The sequence below is a fragment of the Harpegnathos saltator genome, unplaced genomic scaffold, assembly GCF_003227715.2.
Source record: "Harpegnathos saltator strain DR-91 unplaced genomic scaffold, Hsal_v8.6 scaffold228, whole genome shotgun sequence".
NCBI classification, from domain to species: domain Eukaryota; kingdom Metazoa; phylum Arthropoda; class Insecta; order Hymenoptera; family Formicidae; genus Harpegnathos; species Harpegnathos saltator.
In genome coordinates, this window is record NW_020230015.1 from 41,578 (window position 1) to 66,719 (window position 25,142).

The 25,142-nt window shown below is 38.5% G+C and overlaps 2 protein-coding genes across 3 annotated transcripts; one reads left to right on the forward strand and one right to left on the reverse strand.

Moving 5' to 3' along the window:
• On the forward strand, window positions 1–24,667 carry LOC105185071 (myogenesis-regulating glycosidase). Of its 2 annotated transcripts, XM_025298624.1 has the most exons (11): window positions 1–1,149; window positions 5,278–5,579; window positions 6,849–7,217; window positions 7,250–7,390; window positions 7,785–7,873; window positions 12,056–12,261; window positions 12,751–12,890; window positions 16,916–17,134; window positions 17,588–17,698; window positions 19,269–20,264; window positions 21,876–24,667. In XM_025298624.1, the coding sequence occupies exons 1-11, from the start codon at window positions 1,105–1,107 to the stop codon at window positions 22,780–22,782; spliced, it is 3,525 nt and encodes a 1,174-aa protein (XP_025154409.1). In that variant the 5' UTR covers window positions 1–1,104; the 3' UTR covers window positions 22,783–24,667. The 2 variants fall into 2 exon arrangements, with proteins under 2 accessions (XP_025154409.1, XP_011142606.1); XM_011144304.3 differs by lacking the exons at window positions 1–1,149; window positions 5,278–5,579; window positions 6,849–7,217; ... (2 more) ...; window positions 12,056–12,261; window positions 12,751–12,890 and adding an exon at window positions 15,981–16,225.
• LOC112588478 (nucleoside diphosphate kinase homolog 5) lies at window positions 7,802–12,034 on the reverse strand. The gene is made up of 4 exons (XM_025298625.1): window positions 10,494–12,034; window positions 8,347–8,485; window positions 8,169–8,257; window positions 7,802–8,053 (listed from the first exon to the last, which is right to left on the reverse strand). Exons 1-4 carry the CDS (start codon window positions 10,575–10,577, stop codon window positions 7,943–7,945), a joined length of 423 nt encoding a protein of 140 aa, XP_025154410.1. The 5' UTR covers window positions 10,578–12,034; the 3' UTR covers window positions 7,802–7,942.
• Window positions 24,668–25,142: the final 475 nt, after the last annotated feature.

Below are 25,142 nucleotides of genomic sequence, written 5' to 3' on the forward strand. Positions count from 1 at the left end.
TTTGAACGAAATTACAAAAATGTAAGATTGTCGTCGCGCGAAGGGTAAACAAAATTGCCTGAAGTCGAACGTAATGCAGTTAGAGAGAATTCCCGTTCCGATGTGTATCCCAACGAAACAGAAGCATCATTGGGCGGAAAATAACAAGCGTGACTGAAGTCAAGTGTAAAATAGTCAAAAAAGATCCACATCTGATATGACGCAAAAATGTAAGGTTATCGTCGTATGTAAGAGCGAGCAATATGAATTGAACTCGGTCGTGAAGCGGTCAGAAAAGACTGAAATTCACATTCCCATATGTTCCAACGAAACCAAAATATAAAATTACCACCGGACGAGGAGCAAGGAACAAGATCGACCGAAGTGTCAAGTGCAAAGCAGTTCGAAAGAATTGAAATTCCCATTCGGCTATATCCTGCCGGGGCAAAAGCGAAGTCTTATCGTCGCGCGAGAAATAACAAAACTGAGTTAAGCTGAACGTGACAAAAAACTGCGATTTACGTCCCGATGCACTCGAGCAGAACAAAATTGCGGAGGATTGTCGTCGCAAGAAGGAGCAGATAAGACTGACCGAAGTCAGGCGTAAAGTAGTCAGAAAGGATTGAACTTCCGACTCTAACGCGACACGCGACAAGGGCGCGGAATGGCGCATAATACGCGATTAATATTTTTCGCCGAGATTGCATTGCTATCTCCGCAAGTGAGGCTAAGTCCTCCGTCATAAACTATGTAAGCACAAACAAACATCGAACTGGGTCGTTTACGGTGTACTGGCGACCATGCGAGATTAGCGCGCGTTCGTGTGCGAGAGCGCACAAACTGGATACATTTCTACACAATGTACCTTTGTAATCGACGTGTGCAGACTTGTGTGTATATATACCGAGCTTGTGTGCGCGATACCGATACATAGGAGGTACTCTAAGAAGATATCGCTAAGTGGCTGCCGATATACGGGACGGCAGACCAGTTTAAGACCACCTGCCCCAGTAGGTGGAACACTCCGTGCGGAGTAATCGTTTAGCGGTGATCGCGGGTTTAATCGCCGATCCGCCGTTGAGAACGGAACCTTGGCCGGGACGATTGTCGCGGCCCGAAGGAGAAATGGATTCGACCCGAAAAAAGAGAAAGAAGGCGCGCGACGAGAAGGTAATCAGTTCGCTCCGATTGGATCGGATCTCGTGCGGGTTTAATCGGTAGCTCGGCACCGTGACAATTCCGATCTCCTCGTCGTGAGACACTAGGAACTCCTTCTTTCCTTATTTTTTGTTTTTTTTTTTTTTACGTAATCGACGTTTGTCACTGCAATGATGTCACAAGCTTCTTCGTAAAACGAGTCGTCTCCTTGAGAAGTTATTGATGGTCAGTTCTTGGAAAATTTGAAACAAGATGTGAGAGCCTGGGTGATAACAGGTGATATCACGTAATATGGGTTCTTAAAGGACCTTCCTCCTTTTTCAATTTTTTATACTGAATATCTCAGAGTATTCCTTATCCGTTTCATTTAGTAGTCAGATGTGAGTTATATCATAATACATAATATTATATGATAAATTAAATAATGATTATATCGCGGTAGATTACGCGATATGTGCAGAACGCTGAATAATTGAATAGATTTTTGAATTTGGAAATGCCCGTCTTATCTATGACGTTCGCCAAGATAACAATCGAAGAAAATCGACAGTCGGCATAGAGCTTTAAATTACACTTCGACGCGCGTTGTTCAAGGCTTCAGTTCAAGTGTTCAAGTACATCACTGAGTTCATCGATAGATATGCCACGTTTGTTTTAATATATTGAAGCAACGAGGAAAATCTTCGTGTGCCCTCGATGAGACATCGCAGCCATCGAAGGAAAATACACGAGGAGAAAGGCGCGCTGTTCTCCCGCGTTCATGATTCTACGAACATTTCTTCGTGCACGGTCCTCACGTCCTCCAATGCTTGCGAGGCAGAGCCGCATGAGCGAAGTGATCGCGGAAAGGCAAAAATGTCCGTGGAATTTTTTGTACTTGTCTATCAGACATCATGTCTTACGTCATGTATGTCATGACATTACAATCAGGAATACTTGTACGATTTTTAACCTCGAATATTTATGCATGAAGCCGAAAATGGTAGGAAATCCTACAAGTGTTAAGTGTTAAGTTACATATGACGTTTAGCGCTCATACATCTGCTTTAATTACTACTGTTCAAAAAACAATGACTTTACGCTAGAAGTCAAGACGGTTTGCAAGAATGAAAATGCATAAATTGACGCCACAATGGACGAACGTCGAGAGTGTTTTCCCGTTCTGTAACACTTAAGATAATTGATTCGCAATCATACCATTGGAAAAATTAGCCATACGATGGGAAGAAAGAGTCGAATATTTCAAGTGAAATATATAATACGTATATACCTTAAAAATGCGTCGCATTTAATACTTTAATAAGAGAGAACACGAGAAGAGAAGTCTAGCCATACTTCCCATGATTGTAACGAAGTAATTTGTTTTGGCTTATCAGCGCAAACTTTTGCTGGAAATCGCATGTCTCTATTAACAACTACACGTATAAAAATGATTCATTTCGATACACGCCTGTCAATATTTGTTCTCTCCTCCAATTTGTTCTAACTAGAACATTTTTATTTTTCTAATACCTGGTTTTTGACGGTACTTAAAATATTTCTATAAACTGCAAAATTTTATAATTATCAAGACTAAAATTCCTATTGAAACATATATTATGTAGGATATTCAGATCTGAATTTAGAACGAAGCGAGTTTTTCCAGTTGAATGGACTTTGTCATTATGTCAGTCATGTGATATAACAACTCTATTTGTACTTGCGATTTAACTGACAAATTTACATCTAACTGTACACTCAAAACTGAATATTTCATTATTAATATTAAAATCAATTTACTGCGAGAAATTACTGCGATCTATTTTTACCGTAGCGGTCGAAATGAAAAGTTTTTGAAAAAAAGTACATTATACAAGAACAAAAATTTTTATTTATTTCTTTTGATTTCATTGACAATCCACTAAAAATACAAAATGTATCGTTATATAAAAATTTGAATGATCTCTATATAAAAAAAGAAAACAATCATAAATTGGTCATTTTGTACCGCTTGATAATTCCAGCATTAATATAGTAAATGATCAATAATTCTGATTTTTTTTGCATAATGTCGGTGTATTGATTTTGAGTATAATGCATTTTCATTGATATCTTAAACGTGATTCGAAAGTTAAAATTAAAAATAGAACTCCCTAACGTCCGTACGGCATATAAAAATGTGTGTCAAATGTGTGCCAAACTTTAGTTGCAAATATTTCGAACGGCCAGTAATTTCCTAATTGCGCAAATAGTCAGGTAATATTTCAATCGTTAGTCTACTTAACAACGAGTTGCTAAGAAATTCGCTTGGAACGAGGCAACCACCTTGATGTGTCGAGCCAGAAGCAGCGCTCGTGCGCGATGACATAACGCCCGCATAAACAATTGCCAGTTACGGATAACGCATTATTGCGCACGGCGGAGTTAGCAGAAACAAATTGGGCTGTCAGTCTGTGCGGCGTGATTCATTCGATCATGCAGATGTCAACCGCTAAAGGTGTCGGGTAATTGTCAAAGAGTAAAATTGTATTCCCCGAGAATGATTCATGCATTCGGCTGAAAAACGTCGACTGCAGCATGACCGTCCTAGTGGCACGTGACATGATGAATTCAAAGTCACGTACAAATCGCCGTGATCATAAATAAACGTAAGAGCCAAACTTGAGCTGAAGAACCATCGAGAAGTTGCTTTAGATTTTCCATAAGATGGGAGAAGATCTTTTGATCTTGAAATCTTAGCTGTTCATAGTCAAACCTGCTCATACTCAAATTACTCATCGTCGTCATTTGTTTCTCCCGCCAGCGCGCTTAGACCTAAAACAATATCCTCATTGGTTCTTCAACTTAACTTTGTCTTACGTTTACGGCAATTTAGTTGCCGTAAACGTACTCTTACTCCACCAGAGATAACAGTCACGGCAATAAGTCCGAGTCGGATCCGTCGTCGCTACGAGCGACAGACGCGTGCTTATATTGTCTAAAGAGAAAAAGAAAGTAAAATCGTTTCAGAACATCTTCGATGTTCAGATTGAGATCGAGATCCAACGATACACTCCCGAGAGACTTTCCTCGCCCCGCCACGTCCTCCATTAAGGGGATTGGAAAGTCAGATTGCTGAAAAATCGCGCTTGTTTTTGATAATATTTTGTGACGAACTAAATAAATGTGCAAGAATGAAAATTTTATATATATTTATACAACGTATGAAGAATAGAAAAATTTTGTTTTTAAACAAATACTCATATAAATATACTCCTACTTAAATTTTAAATGCGTTTTTCTCGAAATTTTATTGTTCAATCTTTTGCAGTGATTTCTCCGAAACTGAGTTTCGTATCGATTTGAAATTTTAAAGCAATAATATTTGTTCATGTGGCTCTGAGGTGAGACATGAACAACTCCGTCAAAATATTTCATTTCGAGATATTAATTCTTTTATTGTAAAAGAACTGAAAAATTTGAATTTTTTCATAATAATAGCTGCCATATTGTTAATTTTGTTCGAATCTTTTTTCTAGTGGTTTACTGGATAATGATAATCCTCCTCAAGATTTCTAGCTAAAATTCGCTCTAATTGGACCACCGAGAGCCGAGATATTATTGCAAAAACGATAACTTGAAAGAAAAAAGGAAAGTATATTTCAGCTATATATATATCGTATGTTTATACGAGTATTTGTTAATAAACAAAATTTTTCTATTCTTCATATGTTGTATAACTATACCTAAAATTTTCATTCTTGCACATTTATTCAGTTCGTCACAAAATATTATCAAAAATAAGCACGATTTTTCAGCAATCTGATCCTCCAGTCCCTTTAAACTGGACTCAATTTCTCATCGGACGCGATTGTTCCTGCGGAAGTCGGAGAGTCTCCTCTTATTCTCCTTTCTTCTTCTTCCCCCCACAAAGACTGAAAGGGGAAGACCTCGGAATTTGCCCCACCGCCATGTACATCTCTCGTCACGAGTGCCTTCATAGCGCTGAGAGACCACCACATCTCGATAGAGCTGCAGAGAGCATGTCCACCGCGGATAACTTTAACGAGACTCAATGAGCCCGCTCCCACAGACGGTTCCAGCGATCGTCATCTCCCCGTCCCGCCTGTCCCCTGCTGCTCAGACCTCTCTGATCGGTTCCATCTCTGTTCTGCGACGCAGAAAGTGCTGCTATCCATCGTCGATCCTTGGGACGTAAAAGTAGCCAGTATCAATCCGGTTGGACTAGCCGCGCGACGAGGCGTCTCTCTGTCTGTCTTGTCTTCGAGTCAAGACAAGGCCAGTACCGAGCAGGAATGGCCGAACTTGACCAAGACTTTCAAGAGCTCCGGCTCCTGGGTCAAGATACCGTCGCCTTGGTACAAGCCTGATAGCAGCCCCACCGGTCACGTCAATTCCGCCAACTCCGAGGAGACCACGCTGATCGACACGAACCTCCTGCATCCTTGGTACACGCCGCAAAGGTACCGGCCGGCTTTCATCTTCTCGTCCTATTGAGGTCGACTCACGTGAAGAGATCAGCACGGAGGCAAATTCCGAGCCGCCTCCGGTTGATACGCATGAGTCTTCATGGTAGGAAGTGCGCGATCGCGCGCGGCAATTTCCAGGCTCGATACTGCTCTCGATAATAAACGTGTTTAACGTGCAGAGTCTCGTGTAGCTTCGCTAACAATGATGTGTATGATTTAACATTTATTCGACAACACGTGCAATGACATTAATTTATATCAGTTAGAGACACAGAATTAACATTATTAGGAACACCTTGCGGATTTGATGATGTTGTGGCTTGCATTAATGCTTTAAACTTGCAATTGCGAGTTAGTTTAAATTAATTTAAACCTACATATCGAAACTCGAATTTAGAGTTTGATGTGAATTCATCAGTAAAATCGCGGTTGCAAATATAAATCTAATGGAACATCGTAGTCAGTAAATATAAAAACGAGTATATATAGAGTGTTAAGAAAAAAGGTTCAGCTCTTTAAGCGCATATAGTACTCACAAAAAGTTCCAATAAATATGCGTTGAGAAATTAATATCGTCGCAGTTATGAACAATTATTTATTTTAATTAAAGCAAGCTCACTTCTGGAGCTTTTGTATTCTCTGATGTAATTTGTCTGTGTCATTTATTGGCAAAGAAAGTACCATGCTTTAAAGGAATCCCTAAAAAAGGTTCCTCCGTTCTTGCTCGGAATACAAATTAACATTTATTTTCTTCCCATTTATGCACACCCTTCATAAAGCAATTGTTAGTCACTTATCCTCGTGAACAGTGAACAGTTGCATAGAATATTTACCGCAAAGTTTTCATAGTACGGTAAGAATGACGGTCGTATTATTCTAACCAAAAAATGGCAGAAATGTACTTCATGTATGGCCGTGCACCAGAAGCGGATAAGTCGCTTGCTTTAATGAAAATAAATAATTCTTCATAATTCCGAATATCCATTTTTCGACCCGTGCTTATTGGAACTTTTTTCCTCCATTTTGTGCCCTTAAAGTTCTGAATTCTTTTTTCAAACACCCTGTATATATGTATAAAATTATACAATTCAACTGAAAAACTCGGGTCTCTCTTTCTCTCTCGCTCTGAATTCAGATCTGTGTATCTCACACGAAACGAGTCTCAAGTCACGACTATTAACCGAGATGAATCGATGTGTCAGGATGATAATTGCTTGATATGAATTACTTAACGATCCCAGGATTCCCCGATGCATTTCACAGATCGCCCGTGAACGCGACGCGCAAATCCTCGTCGCTGAATCCATCCAGAGAGAGACTGCGGGACAGCGGCAGGCGCGCGAAGGAAGACAACAAGACAGAGCGCGACGCCGAGGCGGACGAGGTCGACGGTGGATTAATCAACGGCACGCAGGAAATTAGACGCGACGATTCCGATGACGCGGACGGCACCGCAGCGTCGGCGGCGGCAGCGCGGGTGCGTTTCGAGATCGGCAGAGCGCGGCCGAAGCGGAATGAAGTGCGATGTGAGAACGGCCAAGGTGTTGACGACGCGTCGCGCGTGTTGATCGACAGTCCAAGTGAGAACGATCATTTGAACAAGTCCGAGCACGCATCGCCAGCGATCGCGAGGTGGAATGCAGTCGAGCATCAGCGATCGCGAGGTGGAATCGCGCAAACGGAGTGGCCGTGGAAAAGCGAGAGAGTTCGCGAAAGACGGACGACGCGGAGCAAAATGGTGACTCTCGAGTAGCCGAAGAGGAGCCTATGGTCGTGAACATCGTCCAGCACTTGGTGGAATCCAGGTAATTACATAGCGGAGGCGGTACAAACGTTCGCATCGATTTGAGATGCGAAGAGGAGATGGATAAAACCAGTGAGAAATTGTCATTATTATATTATATATTTCGTCGCATTATTTATTATATACTCTTTGGCTTTTCTCAAGACAATTTTAAACTCCGAGCTTATTTCTAATAATCCTAATACTCAATTTTGTTTAAAATAAACGGATAGAACGTGAGTGGAAAAGAAAGAAATGAAAAGAAATGATGAGAGACGGAGAAAAACAAATACAAACTGAATAGAGAAAATGGATTAAATAAATTTTACTCTGAATATTCGCCCTCCTAATAATATCAATTTTATTCTTCATCACTCACAGAGAACGTCGCAATTTTCTTTGCTTTTCTTTTCAAGATACAGCCCACAAACTGCGACGGACAGAAGATTAAAAAGAATGCCATCATGCCGACGACAAGAAGCGCCGAAAGAAATAGATCCAGTGGGTAAGATGGCGGATGTCTTTATGTTAACGATATCACGCAAGTCGACGGTACAGGCTCATTCGACGACAGTTACGTCGGGATTAAAGCGAGATCTTCTGGTAATTTGGGCTTGTTGGGGTTGTTCAAGATCAGCCAATTTGCCAGCCATAGCACAGGATCGGCCGGTTTAGTTTTGCAACACTGTAAAGTAGAATTCGTTCGATCATGCACGGTCGTTCAATCGTCGCAGATAAGCGAAGGTATTTATCCGTTAGAGATAAGGAAATTTTTATTACAAGGGACGCCACACTCTTACCAAGGTTAAGCCTTCAACGAGAACCGGATTAATGACCTCCCACAGAAAGTCCTCAGCCCTCTCGTCCCTCAACAAGGGTTCGATTATGACTGAAACGAGGTTTTTATTTCAACTGACAGCTCGAAGGAGTAATACCGAGTATCACACAACAATGCAAGCGATAAAAGACGATTCTTACAGCCGGGGAAGAAGAAGTGAATTTCTTTCTCGGCTCGTTCGCAACTGTCGCTGCCGTGCACGACGTTTCGGAAGCTTTCACCTTTCTGGCCATACCTTGCTCTGATACTATCGGGGAAATACAAACACGCCTCGGTCACCTAAATCGGAAAATTTTCATGCGGAGATTATCTCGGCAGAAGAATAATCGGGTGGACAAAGAATCGAAAGATATTCGTGAAACGTTTAATAATCCTGTGTTGCACGAAAAAAAGTGCTATTGTATCAATAAATTGCTCAACATCGTCATAATTGGAGTGACTCCTGAGGTTGTAAATTTGGTTCTTCGAAGCATCAAAGCTTTGAACACTGGAAGTTCAAGGCATTATATTTGAAGAATGGAATTCCGAAGCGTGAATAATTAAACATTCGCATATTTGAACGATATTAACTGCAAGATCTTGTCGCACTACCTAAAATTAATTCTGTTAAAAGCTTCGATGTTTCTCAAATCTTCGAAGAGGGTTTAAAGATTCGAAATTTTCAACTTTAAACGTCAAATTATGCTAAAGTTCCGAAGCTTCGAATATATCAAATGGTATTATTACTTTTTGATTCAGTTGAAACTAATGCTCGAGCTATCGATATATTGGTTTTAATGATACTGCCATTCAGTCAATAAGATTCATTTCAATTGTAGCGCTGTTGATCAATAAAATAAATGTTCCAATTAGCGATCAAGTAAGATTTATCGTGACGATACATTATTAAATAAATAATATGTGTGTTTATCTAAAGACACAGAGATGATCATGTTGGAAAGGTTAAATATTTGAAACTTTAATCGTAAGACTTTAATTTTTCTAATTTATGAAAAAATATTTTAATTTATTTATATTTTCTCATGTAGAAGTAACTGAAATACTATAACATGACAGATTGATTTTGTTTTTCATTTGTTTCTAATTTGATTAAAATTTTAATATAAATGAAAATATATAAAATTCATAGTAAAAACACGTTTGAGAGAAATACGGATCTTTATCAGCTGATTTATTAAGGAAAATTGGTACAACTATCGTAAAGGGGGCACACTAATTGAGACAATCACCTTACAACAGCATTTTGTTTTCCGTTTATGTTTACAGAGAAAAATTTCATCCTACTGCTAAAATAAGAGATTATATTCAGTTTACTTCCTTTCTTTTAAATAATGGTCATCTTCGACAAAAAATATTTTGTTGATAATAATAAAAATATTTTGTTGATAATAATAAAAAACGTGCTTATCACACATTTTAGAAAAGTTCATTATTATATGCATTCAAAAGAAGAATTTATTCTCTCCTCAAGAATATTATAAAACTTATAATCCACACAGAAAAAGCAATGTATTTGTTTTAATATTCTTGATTGAAGTATAAAACTTAGTAGAAGTCGGAATATATATTCGAATAAATTTGAGGCCCCTATGAACTTATAACAGATTTGCGTACGTATAAATTTATAAAGTATTCGACATACAAATCCGGGATTTTTTGGAAACAAAAAATTGTGAAGATTAATCAGACCGACTGAGAAGAAAAGTCATGTATCATTTTGTCGAAATCACAATAGTTATTAAATTCTTAATGATGGAAAATGACCATATCTAGAAACTTTTATTATTGGTAACTTGAAAATTTGCATACTTATTTGCAAAATGTAAAAAGCACTTTTTTTAGGATGACTTAATCTACAATTATATGATGGCTATGCTTAACGACAGGTTCAAGATTCAGGGTTCAAAGTTCAATATATTCATATTTATAGCTAGACTCAATAGCTATTATATAATTGTAGATTAAGTCACTCTAAACAAAAAAGTCCATTGCCATTTTGCCAAATCTAAGCAAAAAAGTCCATTGCCAAATAAGTATGCAAATTGTCAAGTTATCAATTAAAAAAGCCTTTGAATCTGATCATTTTCAATTATTAATAACTTAATAACTATTGCGAGTTTTGAAAAATGGTACTAGACTTTCCTTCTAAGTTTGGTCTGATTAATCTTCACAATTTTTCGTTTTCAAAAAACCCCGGACACCCTGTATAAAATCGTATATAAACTTACAACATACCGGAAGCAAGCAACGTTTACTCGAAGCAGCATGTATTATTTTGTACATATACCGTGGTTGATCCCATGATAAGCTTCCACTCCTCGACGGCGTTTTCCTTGGCCAACACGAACACCACGACAGGTCCGGACGACATGTACGCCACTAACGACGGGAAGCACACCTCATCGAAGCGGTCGTCGTAGAATTCCGAGACTTGCTCGGGCGTGAGCTGGAGCCAGCGCGTCTGGCAGATCTCGAATCCCTCGGTGTATATAATGTGCTCGATTTGCTTCCTGTAGATCACCGCTTCCGGCTTAATGATGGCCAAAGTGTACTCGATGTCCTGTTTCTTCTCAAGCACGTCCTCGCTGCCGTCGGTCTCGCAGGAGCAGACCGCCAGCAACTTTAGGCCATCGTCTTCCGCCTCGCCGGCGTAATCGCATTCCGTCGGACAGGCGCACTGCGATTATCGGCGCAATTGTTACTTCGCGGCAAAGTATCTTTCTTGCCGACGGCGTACCGTTGTGCTCGATTCGCTGGAGGATTCCGTACTCGCGGGAAACTTCGGCGTAGAATCGCTGCTCGTGTCGTCGCCGTCGGGTCGCATCGCATGAGTCGGCGACGTCCAGCTGACGTCGACGGCAGCTGCGACCTCGAAGACGTCTTTTCCGATACGATATGTCGGACATTTCGAAAAAATCATTACGGTTTCCGGGCCGATTTTCTCGGCGATTTCATCGTTTCGTTCCTGTGGGCAGTCGCACATCTTTCTTCCCTAAACTAGTTGCCTCTCGAGATATCTTTTATTTTCTTCTTTGCAGATGTATCAATTTGCTTGAAGAAAGCGCGCAAAGATTGAAAAATTTATCAAGTTTCTCCTTTCTCCTACGCGTGTCTATTGAGGTTAAACTAATTATATCGGATTTTGATATTTATTTGTTTTAACGCCTTCGTTGCTAGCGTCGCGCATTGTGGCAGCGATAATTTTTCTTTTTTCCGACGTAAACACGTAAACAATCCAAATTTATTTTACACTATTATTAATAAAACCAGTGACACGTCTCTAATTAGCAGAATTAAGTACCTACTTACTAAGATATAACATTTTTATATGAAAAATATTTTCACGGTAAAATTGTCTTTTACTCGAAAAAAACACTACGAATCAATCTAGCGATTTTAATCGATTTTTTTCTTACTTGATAAATATTGATCAAATATGTCTTTGCTATTTTCCTTGGCGTATTCTCTTATCTTTTCTAAAATATATATTGTATATAATTGCATAAAAATAAATATAATGTGATCTACAGGGGGAGTTTGCCAAATGAGCCGCGGTGGCAAACGTTTTGATCGTCGCGCATAACCTGCGCGTTCAAAAATTATGAAAACTATCAGCTCCTGTGATCTCTTTGATCGCACCGATCGCGATGCAGCTCCTATTATCTCAATATTTTCTTACGAAAGTTTGCACTGCGATAACAGTCGTCAGCGTAAAGGAACGCATGGTACTTGCGTGATTAAACACGCGTCATACGTCGCGATTTAGATAAAACGCGGAGCACCGCGACGGTGTTTGAACGCTTGTAATTTTTATTCGATTACCCCCCCCCCCCCTCGGTTGCTTTTCAGACATTTCAGGCGAATTGAACGATAATGCGGATGGGGTTATTAACATAGTCAAACAAGAGAATCATCAAGAGACCAGCGACGAGGCGAAGGTGGCGAAGGCGTTGCCGAGAGCGGTAGGGCTGCGGGCTACGAATATCAGGAAGACCAGCATCTCGATGCCCAGCAAACTCGACGAGATGGAAGTTCTCCGAATAGACAGGCAGAACGTAAGTTGAGTTAGTGTTAACGACTTGCGCCGAGACGAACGATACACGAACGACGAGACGCTTGTACCAAGCATCGTTGCGTGGTGAAATTAGCGTTGCGCTAACGACTTTAGAATGAAGGTCTGAAGAAGCTCAACACATTCGGGTAACCTCTCGCTTTAAAGGGAGAGAGAAATGATAGGGGGAGAGGGGAAGGGAAAGAAAGAGACGTTTTGCATACTGCCGAAATCCGTTCATTAAATTTGCTGTTCGATATATGTGACAAATATACGACGAACGTCGCTGATAAGAGTTGCATTTCTCGATGTTTTCGAGACGCCGATATTAGCATTGCCGTCGTGTCGGGACGATCGAGGTGTGAATTTTGCCGCAATGATGCGACCGAGAAGGACATGATTCGCGACGTTGATTGGCGAGTTCGTCTCATTGCACAGGTGTTGACTTGCGTCTTGTACTCGTTCGCTTACATCCAAGTGAATCTTATTTCAGGGGACTGCTTCGAAATTTGCGAGAGCGGAAAGTGACAGCAGCAGCAGCGTGACTTTCAGCAACAGCGGCTCGACGCCGAACGGAAGTCCCCTCTTGGGTTCTGAGACTGAAGAGGAAGCGAACGACGAGGATTTGGTAAAGTAAGTGTCAGACAAAACACTTGATTAAAATTAAAGAACTTTCTTACTAATCCGTAATTTAAAAGTCAAGCCAGTGATTTCGCGATATCTTGTGCGCATTTTTGCAGCTTTCTAAAAGTAATTTTTTAATATGTATGTGGTATATGAAAATTTATATATTGTATAATACTATATTATATGATATATACGGTATAGTAGCATCTAATACTACTTGCTATATCTATAGTATATACAAGAATTGACAACAAAGTAAATGTAATAATCTCTGAACAGCTAAGAGGAGAAAATAATACATAAACGTTTACATATATAAATAAAATATATTAATATATTATATTTAATAAAAGTATATTAAAATTACACACAAGTTAGTCATAACAAGAAGCAAATAATACACGAATTAAAGGCGAAATTAATTTTTAAGAATAAAAGTAAATTAATTATACATTAGTTTTCGCAATAAATATTTAATAAAAGAAAAATATTATGAAGCACAGACAGCTAAACATACTTGTGCTTAGATATTTTACACCATGAATTTTTGATAAGTCAATAAATTAAACATTTATCTTATTGTTATATCTCTTTTTATTATATATTTTATTATATATTATATATATATATATATATTATAATATGTTTATATATATTTATATATATTTATATACTATAATATATTTATATATATTTTATAATATATTTTATCCATTTTTTATTATATATTTATTTTTATTACATCTAATTTTATTTTATATTTTTATATCTATTTTATATTTTAATTAAAATATTATTTCACGGATATTTTTATAATTTAAAACAGTTTGATTAACCTTATAAATAATTTATTATTTTTTATTGCACACGTATATGCATTCGTGTTTGCATATCGCTGCAACCTTTACAATTATTAGAATAATTATTAGAATAACATCTTATTGAATGAATCATGACGAACAAAGGCAAAAAAACCTCTTTTCCTCCAGCTGCCATCACTAGAAACTACGTATTAACTGTCTATTATCGTCTATTTTGCTTGTAGCTATTTACTTTGCTTCTTCAGTTTTTTCTATTTTTTCATTGACACTAGTTTTTAAAATATTTTTACAAACGAGCTTTATATTATAGCATCATGAATGTTTCTAATTATCGTATTGTAAACTGTTTGATAAATAAGATACGGCAAATCCATCAGAAAATTTTTCTATACCATTCAATCCTATATCAAGAGTAAACGCAAATCTTGCATTTACTTCATGATATTTGGACAAAAATTAATTGATCTTGAAACATATACAATACATATTTTATTGTGACTTTAAATCTAAGTTTGCTTATTTGATTCTTCAAACTGCACATTTTCTTCGCAAGATTTACGTTTTACATATTCTACAGCATCGAATGCGCTACAAAAACAAAAATTAATAATTCTTTGGCCAACGCTCGGACTGACGGAAAAATGGAAAGAACGATACCTTTTTCTACCGTCTCAATATTGCTTACAATTATTCAACTTCTTATTCGACTTCTCTGTTCATTTCGTACTTATTGTTTAAACTATTAATAACCCTCAAGAATAACGAACTCATCAAAGGTAAAGAAATTGTGACGCACACTGTATCTCGTATTACAAACGACTGTCAAACAAACGTTGTAAGTTGCCGGTGAAACGGACACAATAGACTACAAGAGTAGGACTTGTATAGTCCAAACATACATTGTATAGTCCAAACATGGGGCTGGGAGGGGGGCTTGAGTCAGACTATCGGTCGTTTCGAGCCGTCAACGGCCAATCGGCCAGATAGTGTCCTGCGCTCACTATAACTGGGAAAACTCAAGGAATAGTTCGGATTTCATGGAAAGTCCTTGTAGGAACTTATTTTTCAGGTATCTTTCGAAAAATGTAAAAAACTTTTTTGAAGCTGTTACTATATAGTGTAAGGATTAAAACGATAAATCTGCTTTATATTAAACACATATTTTGGCAGCAGATTTAAAGAAGATACAAATGTATTTATATTTTCATTATTTTACTTTGCATGTTAACAAATAATAATAAATGTTTTAATTCTAATTAACCTTAATGGTTTACATATCTAACAAAATAATAGCTTCATTCTCCTACTTGTACTTGTATGGCTATGATATGATAATATTGATATCACTTATCTCGCGTAAGATAAAATTTGCGAAAGCCTTAGAAATATTTAGGGTAACGCAGAAAATTTTTTCGTGCACTGTACCGGTCACTCGCTCGTTAGGCGCTAAAGACGATAAATATACAAAAGAACTACTATGCACATAGTGCAAGTAATCGAAGTCCGGGTATATATATTACAACGATTAATTAACAGTTTGCTTGGATATATTTTTTTAACTTTACAAAGATTTGTAGCGTATGTGTCGAAACACTTGAGACAGTTCTATACTATCTCAAGTGTTTCGAATATAATGAATATTTTATGAATGAATATTTAGAATATTTTACGAATGAATATTTAGAACGATGATAATGAATATCTTGAATATTTCGCATAATATGAGTACATCCATAACCGGACACAAACTAATATGGTATTTTCTCAGCGTGCGAATGTTGTTATCTTCCATAAAGCTTCTCTTCGTACAGTTCTTAGGAGATTAAGTTGTTGAGGCTTATGTGAGCCACCCTGTATATGAATGTTACTATTGTTTTCATATATAGTTGTTCTTTGTTAATTAGCTATTTTTATAGGTTTTTCATACTCTTTGTCGTTGAATTTTGGACACAAATGATTGTATCGCTTATTCTACTTCGATTTTTTCCACACGACACGCAATCTCGAATATGCAATCTCACAAGATGTCCTCATTCTCGTGACTAGGATCACGTGCGTAGGATGTGTGTGTATGTGCATTTCGAACAGGCATACCTATTTGACCTTGGTCGTGGTCGTCACATCAGCGTCGTCAGAGACGCGACCTTCTCTTTATCGCTTCAGGGTTATCGCGCCGTACACTCATGATTATCGCGGCCGCGTCTATTTCGGCCAACAGTGCTCTGCTCGATCGCGTTTACGGCTTCCTCACTCTTTTCTTTTGTCGCGACACCGCGCTCAGTTACTCTCAAATTTTACTATTATTCTCTCATTTCTCGCGTGTGAGGCACGCGAGCCACTCGTCGCATCCCGAAGATATTCGTGTCTACAACAGCATTGTGTCTCATGCCAGAGTATGACGTAGTTGAAGAAACAGATTAAGAGCACAAATTAAAGGTCAACTTTAAAAGACTTTGGTAATTTGCAAGATAGCAAGATGATTCCCAGATACGACGTCGGTAGTGCCGTGTCGTTGCAAAGGTACGAATTTTCAGCAAAAGTTCGAAGAGAATCTTTTTCGATGTAACAAATATTATTAGGAAATTTACATTTAGGAGTACCAATGGATGATTTCATTGGTTCGAGAAATAAATTATCTTACGGACTTGCAGAATCAGATAATTTCCTGAAAGGTGACAAAAAGTGGTAGATAATGATGAGAGATACTTTTGTATAATTGCTGATAACAAAATTAATTTTTCTCAATATTTTTTGACGTGGAATTTCACAAAAAACGAGTGGAGATTCATTCAAGATGATAATGAACATATTGTCACTCGGAATCGCAAGAGTGAATATTTAACTCAAAGACTCTCTCAACTTATAATCAAAAAATTTCAAAAATCTTTCAATTTAGACATTTTTTAAGCATGTGAGCTTTTAATGCTTCGACAAATTAGAAGAATATTCACTCGACAATTTCGAGTGGAAGAATTCACTTTATATGTATCGACTTTCAATGACTCAACTTTCAAGTCACTCCACTTTTTCAGCGGAATTTCATTCGAAGAAATTTAGAGAATATTGTTTCGCCGTTGTTAATAAAAGAGAAAAAGAAATATAGCTGTAAATCCCAATTTCGCAAATCGCTAATATATTTCAAGTAATGTCGGTTGATATTTATATACAATTTAATTGTATAGTTGGTAATTGCTTGAAAATCTTTCTCAGAATCCCATTGCAAGCTCCACCGCGACGGAAGGGCAGAGCAATATCGCCGTCGATGAACGAGAAAATGGGAAACGATCCAACGGAACTGTCGGGCGTGCAGAGTGCGAATTCCACGATAACTAGCGTGAACAGTATAAGCAGTCTCTTGAAAGAGAAACTGCAACTGTCGATACCACAGGCCTTACGTAGTAGCAAAAGACGTCAGAATGCCGATTACAGGTACATTTTTTACCTTCTTACGTCACAGTGGGCGTTTAAATGGTTTTATCTCTCTAAAAGGCAAAGAAAACTGAATGTAAAAATGTAAAGATAAAAGACGACAAGCCCGTTGAGAAGACTTGTTATATTTATTAAACATACATTAAGATTATATATAATTATAATTAACATTTATGAAATTATATACATAATTAAAATTTTTACAATATTATGATTATAATTTTTATCAAGTAAAAAATAATTGTAATATTTATGAGCGCTTATATATAATTATAATAATATACTGAGGTTATATGTAACTGTTTGCTGCATATACAGATTTACAAACCAATTTATTATCAGAACGTTTCAACCATACATGTTTTGTAGTCGTTCTCAACCGATATTACAAATTATAAAAAATTGATGGTCATGATTATCTTCGGCTTAAAGAAACATCAATTTCTTCCGCAGGCTCAAAGCGTTTGTCGGTTTCTTGTTCCTCTGCGTCGTCTTCCTCGTGAGTTTCGCACACATTTATTATACTCAGCACGTTCTGCAGCGAGCTTACTTCGACAACTTCAGGTGAGTATCAGTCATCGCTAAGAGCACGACGCTCATATCATATCAATCTTCCGGGTTACATGTGTTACATTAACGTGAACATTTACCGTAACAGCTGTTCAAGGGTGCTTAGGCGGTCTCCAAATTACCGAATCATGATAGATTTCGATTGTTCACGGCGTTGCATCGCCTGCCTACGCCGTCGAATAACTTTCGGTCGTTTGCCTCTGCCAGGAAGCGCCTAATGGAATGCATTAAGGTTCATTTATCATACCGTGATCTCACCGTCAGTCTCAAAATGCGTATTCAATTGTTACCTCGGCGCGTATGCTCGACTTTTTATGGGCCGCAAAATCGTGGGAGAAAAATCTTGGCAGTAATTATCAGACCGCCACGACGCAGCCGATTATTCCCAGGTAGCTAAACCTGCACAGGCAGATTTTGCACAGCGCCTGCTGTCAATTTTGTCAGCTGTTTGCTAGCGGGAATATAACAGGATTTGTTAGCACAGTATGATGACAGATGAACTGCAGAAGTCGAACGAGATTTAATATTCCGTAACTATTTGAGGGAATGACATACTTAAAAATTTTACCGACAGAGTATTAACTCTGTTCTGCAAAGTTTGTGTCGTATTAGTTATACAAAATTATAATTGACTTTACACGATGAAGGTATTTACACGCAGAAATAAATTGAAACATCGCTAATATGCGACGGAAACGATAGAAAATTAAAAAAATTGACATTTCGAGCTGTGAGTTAGCGTAAAGACAAGACAGCATAATTGTTTGTATTTATAAAATTTGGTCTCTGCGACACCTTTGGAGTTTGTTATGCACTTATCACGACATCCTCTTAAAGATATTTAAATGGATCACTGCCAGAGCTTGCTCGGTTTCTGCTGCTAATCTGCTATCAAGTTGTGTTAACAGGCCCTGTCGACAAAACACGACAGTTTAATGTGAACACAGATGTTTTGACCGAGTCTGCTGCCAATCTGCCAGCATACTGCTAACATTTGGCTTATTAGGATTTTTCACTCTGCCGTGTTTCATTCCACGTCTTCAATAGTACTCGTTTCGTCGTCTTCCGTATTTTCTTTTTCGTGGAATTTTTTTTCTTTCTCTCGTAAAAATTATCTACCTTAGCAAAATATTTGGAAGCAAATAAGAGCCAGCGCTGTTATGCAAATTTATTGTTGATACAGTTTACAATTGCCGAAATTATTATTTTTTAAACTTTTAGCATATTAATGGTTATCGTGAATTTTTTAATTATTTTTAAATTCTTCTCTGTTTTTATTATAACTTTGTCGTTGAAGAGAGTTATCACGCAACGAAATATATTTAACATATTAATGGTTATCATAAATTTTTAAATTATGTTTAAGTTCTTCTTCGTTTTACTGAAACTTTGTCACTGAAAGGAGTCCGAATAATGAACGATCATTTCTATTTTCACCACAGTCTTATTTATCTCCAAATATTTTGCCGTGATTGTTGTACTTCGAGAGAGAACCTATTTATTTAATATAATTATCTACTATATAATACTATTTTCTACATAATTAAAATCAATTCTTCTTCAGGTTTAACAAGAACGATAGGGTAATGAGAGTGTATAGTATCACCGGCGCTGAGATTATCGCCGCCAAATTCGGCAAAGACATACCGGACGACACAGGAGTGTACCCTTGCTTACCGCATCATCAAAGGCAGGATGCGGTCTGCCTGGAGTGGCTGCAGCAAACACGGCTGTACCTGGCGCATACGAAGCGCGAGGACATGCACTGCTATCATGTGACCTGGCAGAGCCTAAGTCCGAATTACAATCCCAAAGACTGCTTCGATTGGTCGTCGAAGCGTGGCCATTGGTACGGCGCCGGTCAAATCCAGAGCATGGCCTACCCGCTGGAACGCAGTCGCCTGGAGCTGAGCCCTTTTGTCACAGGCGACGTGAGAAAGCACCCGTTTGGCAACGTACTAAAGAGATATTTCCTCAGCTCGAAGGGCGCCACGATCCTGGTGGACCCCGAGACGCCATTGTACGTCTCCATTAACGCCAATCGCACCACCGACTTCTGCCTGCAGGCCAAGCACGACGCTTTCGCCTACATCAATCATCTGACGCCGCTGCCGCAGCTCAACTACACCATCTGCGCCACCGACAACATGAAGACCCTGCATTCCTCGATGGCAGAGAAGTCCTTGTGGGACGGTCTCAAGCCCGACGAGCTGCACGCTGTTCATTCGCTGTTGTCCGAGCCAGTCTGGCAAATCTCGCCCACCAATGAGGCGGCCATTTACAATTACACCGAGGATGTGATCGCTTTGGGCTTCCTGCGACAAGGACACGTCCTGCTGAGCGAGGAGTGGCAGCCTAGTCCAGGAGACTTTATATTGGACGAGGAACGATTCCCGTCCATGGAGGAGACCATCAACATCATTCATCGCAGGGGATTTAGGATAGTCTTTAGCATCCAGCCGTTCATCTCCACGGAGTCCGTGAACTTCAAGGATGCTGTCGCTAATAGATTATTGATCTCCGAGAGGGGTAGCGATCCTAGAATCCCGGCATTGACGAGGTTGTGTTACGTCGATTGTTATATAAAATTGTTATTGAAAGATGACTCGAAACCTCGCAGGCTTATGGTAATCATTAAACTCAATAGGAAGTGCTCGATCAACGTACATAATTTTTACAATATAAAAATAGAAAATTACACGTGGATTATAAAAGTATCCAAAAAATTTATATAAAAAAATTTAGTTTTTTTCAGCCTTCTAATGTAATTATGTTAAATTGAAATATTTTCTCGCCGTTTTGTTTTTTTATAAAATTGATATCGAACTTTCTAAAACGCCATTTATATTATGATTCATTGGTGCACACATAATATTAAAAATAACAGTTGATATAATGAGCGACGAAAAGCTTTTTACTCGACACTGTATTTGGTTTTACCATTGATGTAGAAGACTGTCCGAGGTCCATCCATGAATGTTTGCGTTTAAAATTATCATATATAATCTACTTTGCATCGCCAGTAACAATTTTCCACAACAAATTTTTTTGTGCCGTCTAGAAAGCAATGAAATGCATGTACTTAACCGGCGGATAATGCGGTTTTGCGACAATTCATGAGGCATCTATTCTCCCAGCTTTTAAATTTTTCCCATTTTGTGCAATTGCCCGTGGTCAACTCCGGCTGTTCTGCAAGTTCTATTTGCATTTCTTCATTCAATACGTTTCCAAATTGTCGGTCTCGAGCTTTCATGGCGTTTCAGAGCGCGGACAATCACTCGTGTCAAAATTACTGTCTTTAAAGCAATGATACAATATTTGCATATATTGTGGGACACAATATTTTCTCCAAGAACAGAGCAAATGGATTCACATGTTTCAACAGCATTTTATCCTTGCTGGAATTTATATCGAATGTTATGAATATAAAGATTTCATTGCTCACTGTACGAACTGTTATTTTTAAGATTATGTGCACCAAATTATAATGAATGGAGTTTTAAAATGTTCAATATCAATCACACAAAAACACAAAATGGCGGGAAAATAATTCAATTTAAAATAATTACGTTAGAGAACTGGAGAAAAAGATTAAAACTTTTGCATACACCTAATATTTTATCATTCCATTATTCTTACCTGTTATAAATTTGTATTCTGTAGTCATCTTGCCGTTTCAAAATATACTTGATATCTTCGTGTCGTCGCATTTTGTGCTCTTTGAAAAATTTTTTTAGTTTTTTTTAATTTTGTGTCATTTCACAAGAATTCTTTAATCGTTGTACAACTCTGTTAAATTGTTTATTGGAGATAAATATGTTGAAGAAATATATTGAACTTTATAAAAATTTTCCGCGAATAAACATTTAGCTTTGTATCGCGTAAAAAGGTCTAACAGACTAAGATTGAAAGGGGGAGACTGAACTTCTTCTTTTTTTACCGTAAACTTGGTTAGGATATCATTTGACAATAATTTTAAAATATAGTACCATCATACTTGATTCTTTATTTATTTTAAGATTGATCTGCGAATCTACATGTTGACTAAGCTCGTTTTTTATTTAGTTTAATGAATAACTTAGGCCTCCAAATTTCTCAAACATTTATCGAAGACACCTTATGTGCGTTTATCAGTCTATTATATTCACTAACATGTTACAATTAATTCCAGATACAAGCAAAGCAACAGCGCCGGTGTGCTCGACATCACGAACAACAAGACCTTGCCGTGGCTGCAGGCGAAGCTCGAGAGACTGATTATGAAGTACCATGTGGATTCGTTCTATCTCGATCTCGGCACAGCTCAGGACATGCCGCATTACTACAAGTGCGAGCAGCCCCTGACCAACCCCGATCACTACAAGACGATCTTCACGCGCTCGATATTGGGCACGATCCCCGTGATCGGCGTATCGAGCGCCATTTCCAGGCCGCGAGCGCCAGTCTTCGTGTCCCTGCCGCCGTTTCCCTCCTCGTGGAAGGCCATCAAGACTGTCATTCCTACCGTACTGAGCTACGGCATGATCGGTTTCCCCTTCATCATGCCCGGAGCGGTGGGTGGCGACGTGGCGTTGCCGATGTCTGACAACAACCCGGACAATGACTTCGAGGTGAATCTACCCGACAAGGAGCTCTACATCCGATGGCTGCAGCTGTCCACTTTCCTACCTGTCATCCGTTTTACTCATCTACCAAGCAAGTATTCGGACGAGTCGGTCCTGGAAATCGCCAAGCGACTGACCACCTTGAGGCAGAAGACGGTGACACCGTTGCTGAAGAAGTACGCGAACGAGACCCTGGACACCGGTCTGCCCATCATCCGACCGCTCTGGATGTTGGATCCGGCCGATCCAGCCTGCCATGTGGTGGTCGACGAATTTTCCGTGGGTGAGGAGCTAATCGTCGCGCCGGTGCTTTATTCTGGCAGCCGACAGAGAGAGGTTTACCTGCCGGCAGGTGTCTGGAGAGATGGCATCGACGGGAGCCTGAGGAAAGGCTCCAGGTGGATTCACAATTACAGAGTGGCAGAAGACAAGGTGGCATACTTCGTTAAAATGCCGGATAACACGAGATTCTGAAGAGCGCGTTGACTGCTTACCACTGACCCACCGAGGAATCACGAAGCTGAGGAGAAGCTCGAGGTGGATTCGCAATTACAAAGTGATGGAGGACATTGTGGGATACTTCGTCAGGATGCAGGAAGACAAAATTCTGACGAAAGTCGACTACTCGTCGTCGACTCGCCGGAGAATCACAAAGCTCACAGCCTCCAAAGGAATTTACTATTCAAGATGGCGGAGGACAAGGTGGGGTACTTCGTCAAAATACAGGGAAACATAAGATTTTGAGGAGCGCTCGTCGTCGTCCCGTCGAGGAATCGCTAAGCCAAGGATCCTGAAGTATAATCTGTGCGTCATTAACGAGTTTCATAAAACTTCATCGATGCGGTTCTTCTTGCTATGATCCGCACGGTGAACTTGTTTCTTGCTGAACTTTGAAAGTGCGGCGAAACGACCGTGCAGCAGTGTTGGATACTTCATGGCATTCTCAGACGATAACGATACACTTTGCACGTGCCAGCATGATGTACGTAATGTATGTATTCAAGAATAGTGCGGGAAATATTACTTGCAAAATACCGAGGAGGTTTAATCGCGCGGAGAATATTTAACGTTGTTATGTTTTGTGTAAACATTACGGTCGATCGCATCGGATCAGCGCGTATCGTGGATACGCGCTAATACATACAGTGAATGTCTTTATTAACGACAGTGTTCTAATTTGTGACAATTGTGTCAAATTTATCTGGTGAATCGGCTAATATTTGGGTCTACATCTAATTAATTCAATGCCTCCCCACATATAAAATACTATTTCTTGATACGTCAGTTTTGTAAAAGTTAAAGAATAACTGGGCACAAATCTAATAAATATTAAGTAACCAAGAAAGTTCATGCCGTTTTGATATATGCAAAACTTTAAATAATTAATTTCCGTAAGTGTTATATACTAGTAAATTCTCAGATAAATAAACTTTTGTTTAAGCATACATAATCACAGTTTGAATTGATAGTGTGCGCATGTGCAGTTGGACAACGACAAAACCTAGAAACGGCATGAACTTTCTTGGTTATTTAATACATGTCCAATATTAACTGTCAACTTCTAAAACGTCGAAGATAATTTTTAAAAGTCTGCGGGGAGATTATATTCTTCTTTGTCCTTATTCTAAATTAGGTATATTATTGATTATATCAATTTCGAATAAAATTCGAATAAAATACTATAATTAAATTATAATAAATATTATAAATATAAGCACATTGTTGAGGGCAACCTTCGGAACCTGTCGATATCTTAAAAATTGATATTTAATATCAAATGTCTTTATTCTTGTCATGATCTATGCAGTTATTCTTTAACTTCTTCAAAACTAAACTGTTTTGTTTCTAAACGGTAATACTAGTCATTTCTGAGAAAATATAAATAAATGAAAGTCTTTCTACAGATTAAAAAATCTAATACAATTAAAAACCCAAATGTTGAAGCTTTCCGATAAATTCAACTTTGTGTACTACATATATATAATTAGTTTAACACATATATTATTAATTTCTTATCATGTTTTCATGGGATTACTTGGTTACTAATTAAGACATTCATCGTACTGAAAACAAGTCAAATGTGTAGATTTATTTTACGCCAACAATCATATCTTATTGTAGCCAACGAAGCTGCTTTACCGTATACTGATTCGTCGATAATTTATTAGCGAGAGAAATTGAGATTCAGTGATGTATAAATAGAAAATAAAACAAGTGAATGAAGCGCTGTCCTCGCGAGGAATGCACCTGGACGCAGTCTTGCAGGACGCACGGTCTGTTTATTTTCATCTCACAAACTTACATGACAAGTATGTAAAATAATAAAATGCGTAAGCATGCAAAAAAGCGGAGATCGAAACCGGCACAGTCTTGATTTTCCGCGTCGCAAGGAGTACGAAGAAAATAAAAAAAAAGGAAATGCACACCTCACAAGGTGTCGACCGGCGTCGCGACCGTGAAAACGTGAGCGACTTTCCACACCGCTGCCTGGACGAGCATGCGGAATCAACGTCGCACCGGTCTCGATGCTTGCGCAAAATATCCTAAACAAAAGCTGATGACGCATCTCTACGGTCGATCGACGAGGAGAAAATCAAGACGCGTGAGGCACACAGAGACGAGAGTTCTCTAAGGTATAGTGTATATTTATTATATTATCATTTTTATCATATAGCATAACATTGTTATTTCTATAATAATAATAATCATAGCACCATGAACACTCCACAGTAAGTTTTTTTTAATTCGTTATTCGAAAAAACGCGACGCGCCGATGCGCTGCGACGGGTGAGAACCGCGATCGTGTTAATCGTAAAGGGAACCCGCTCGTCACC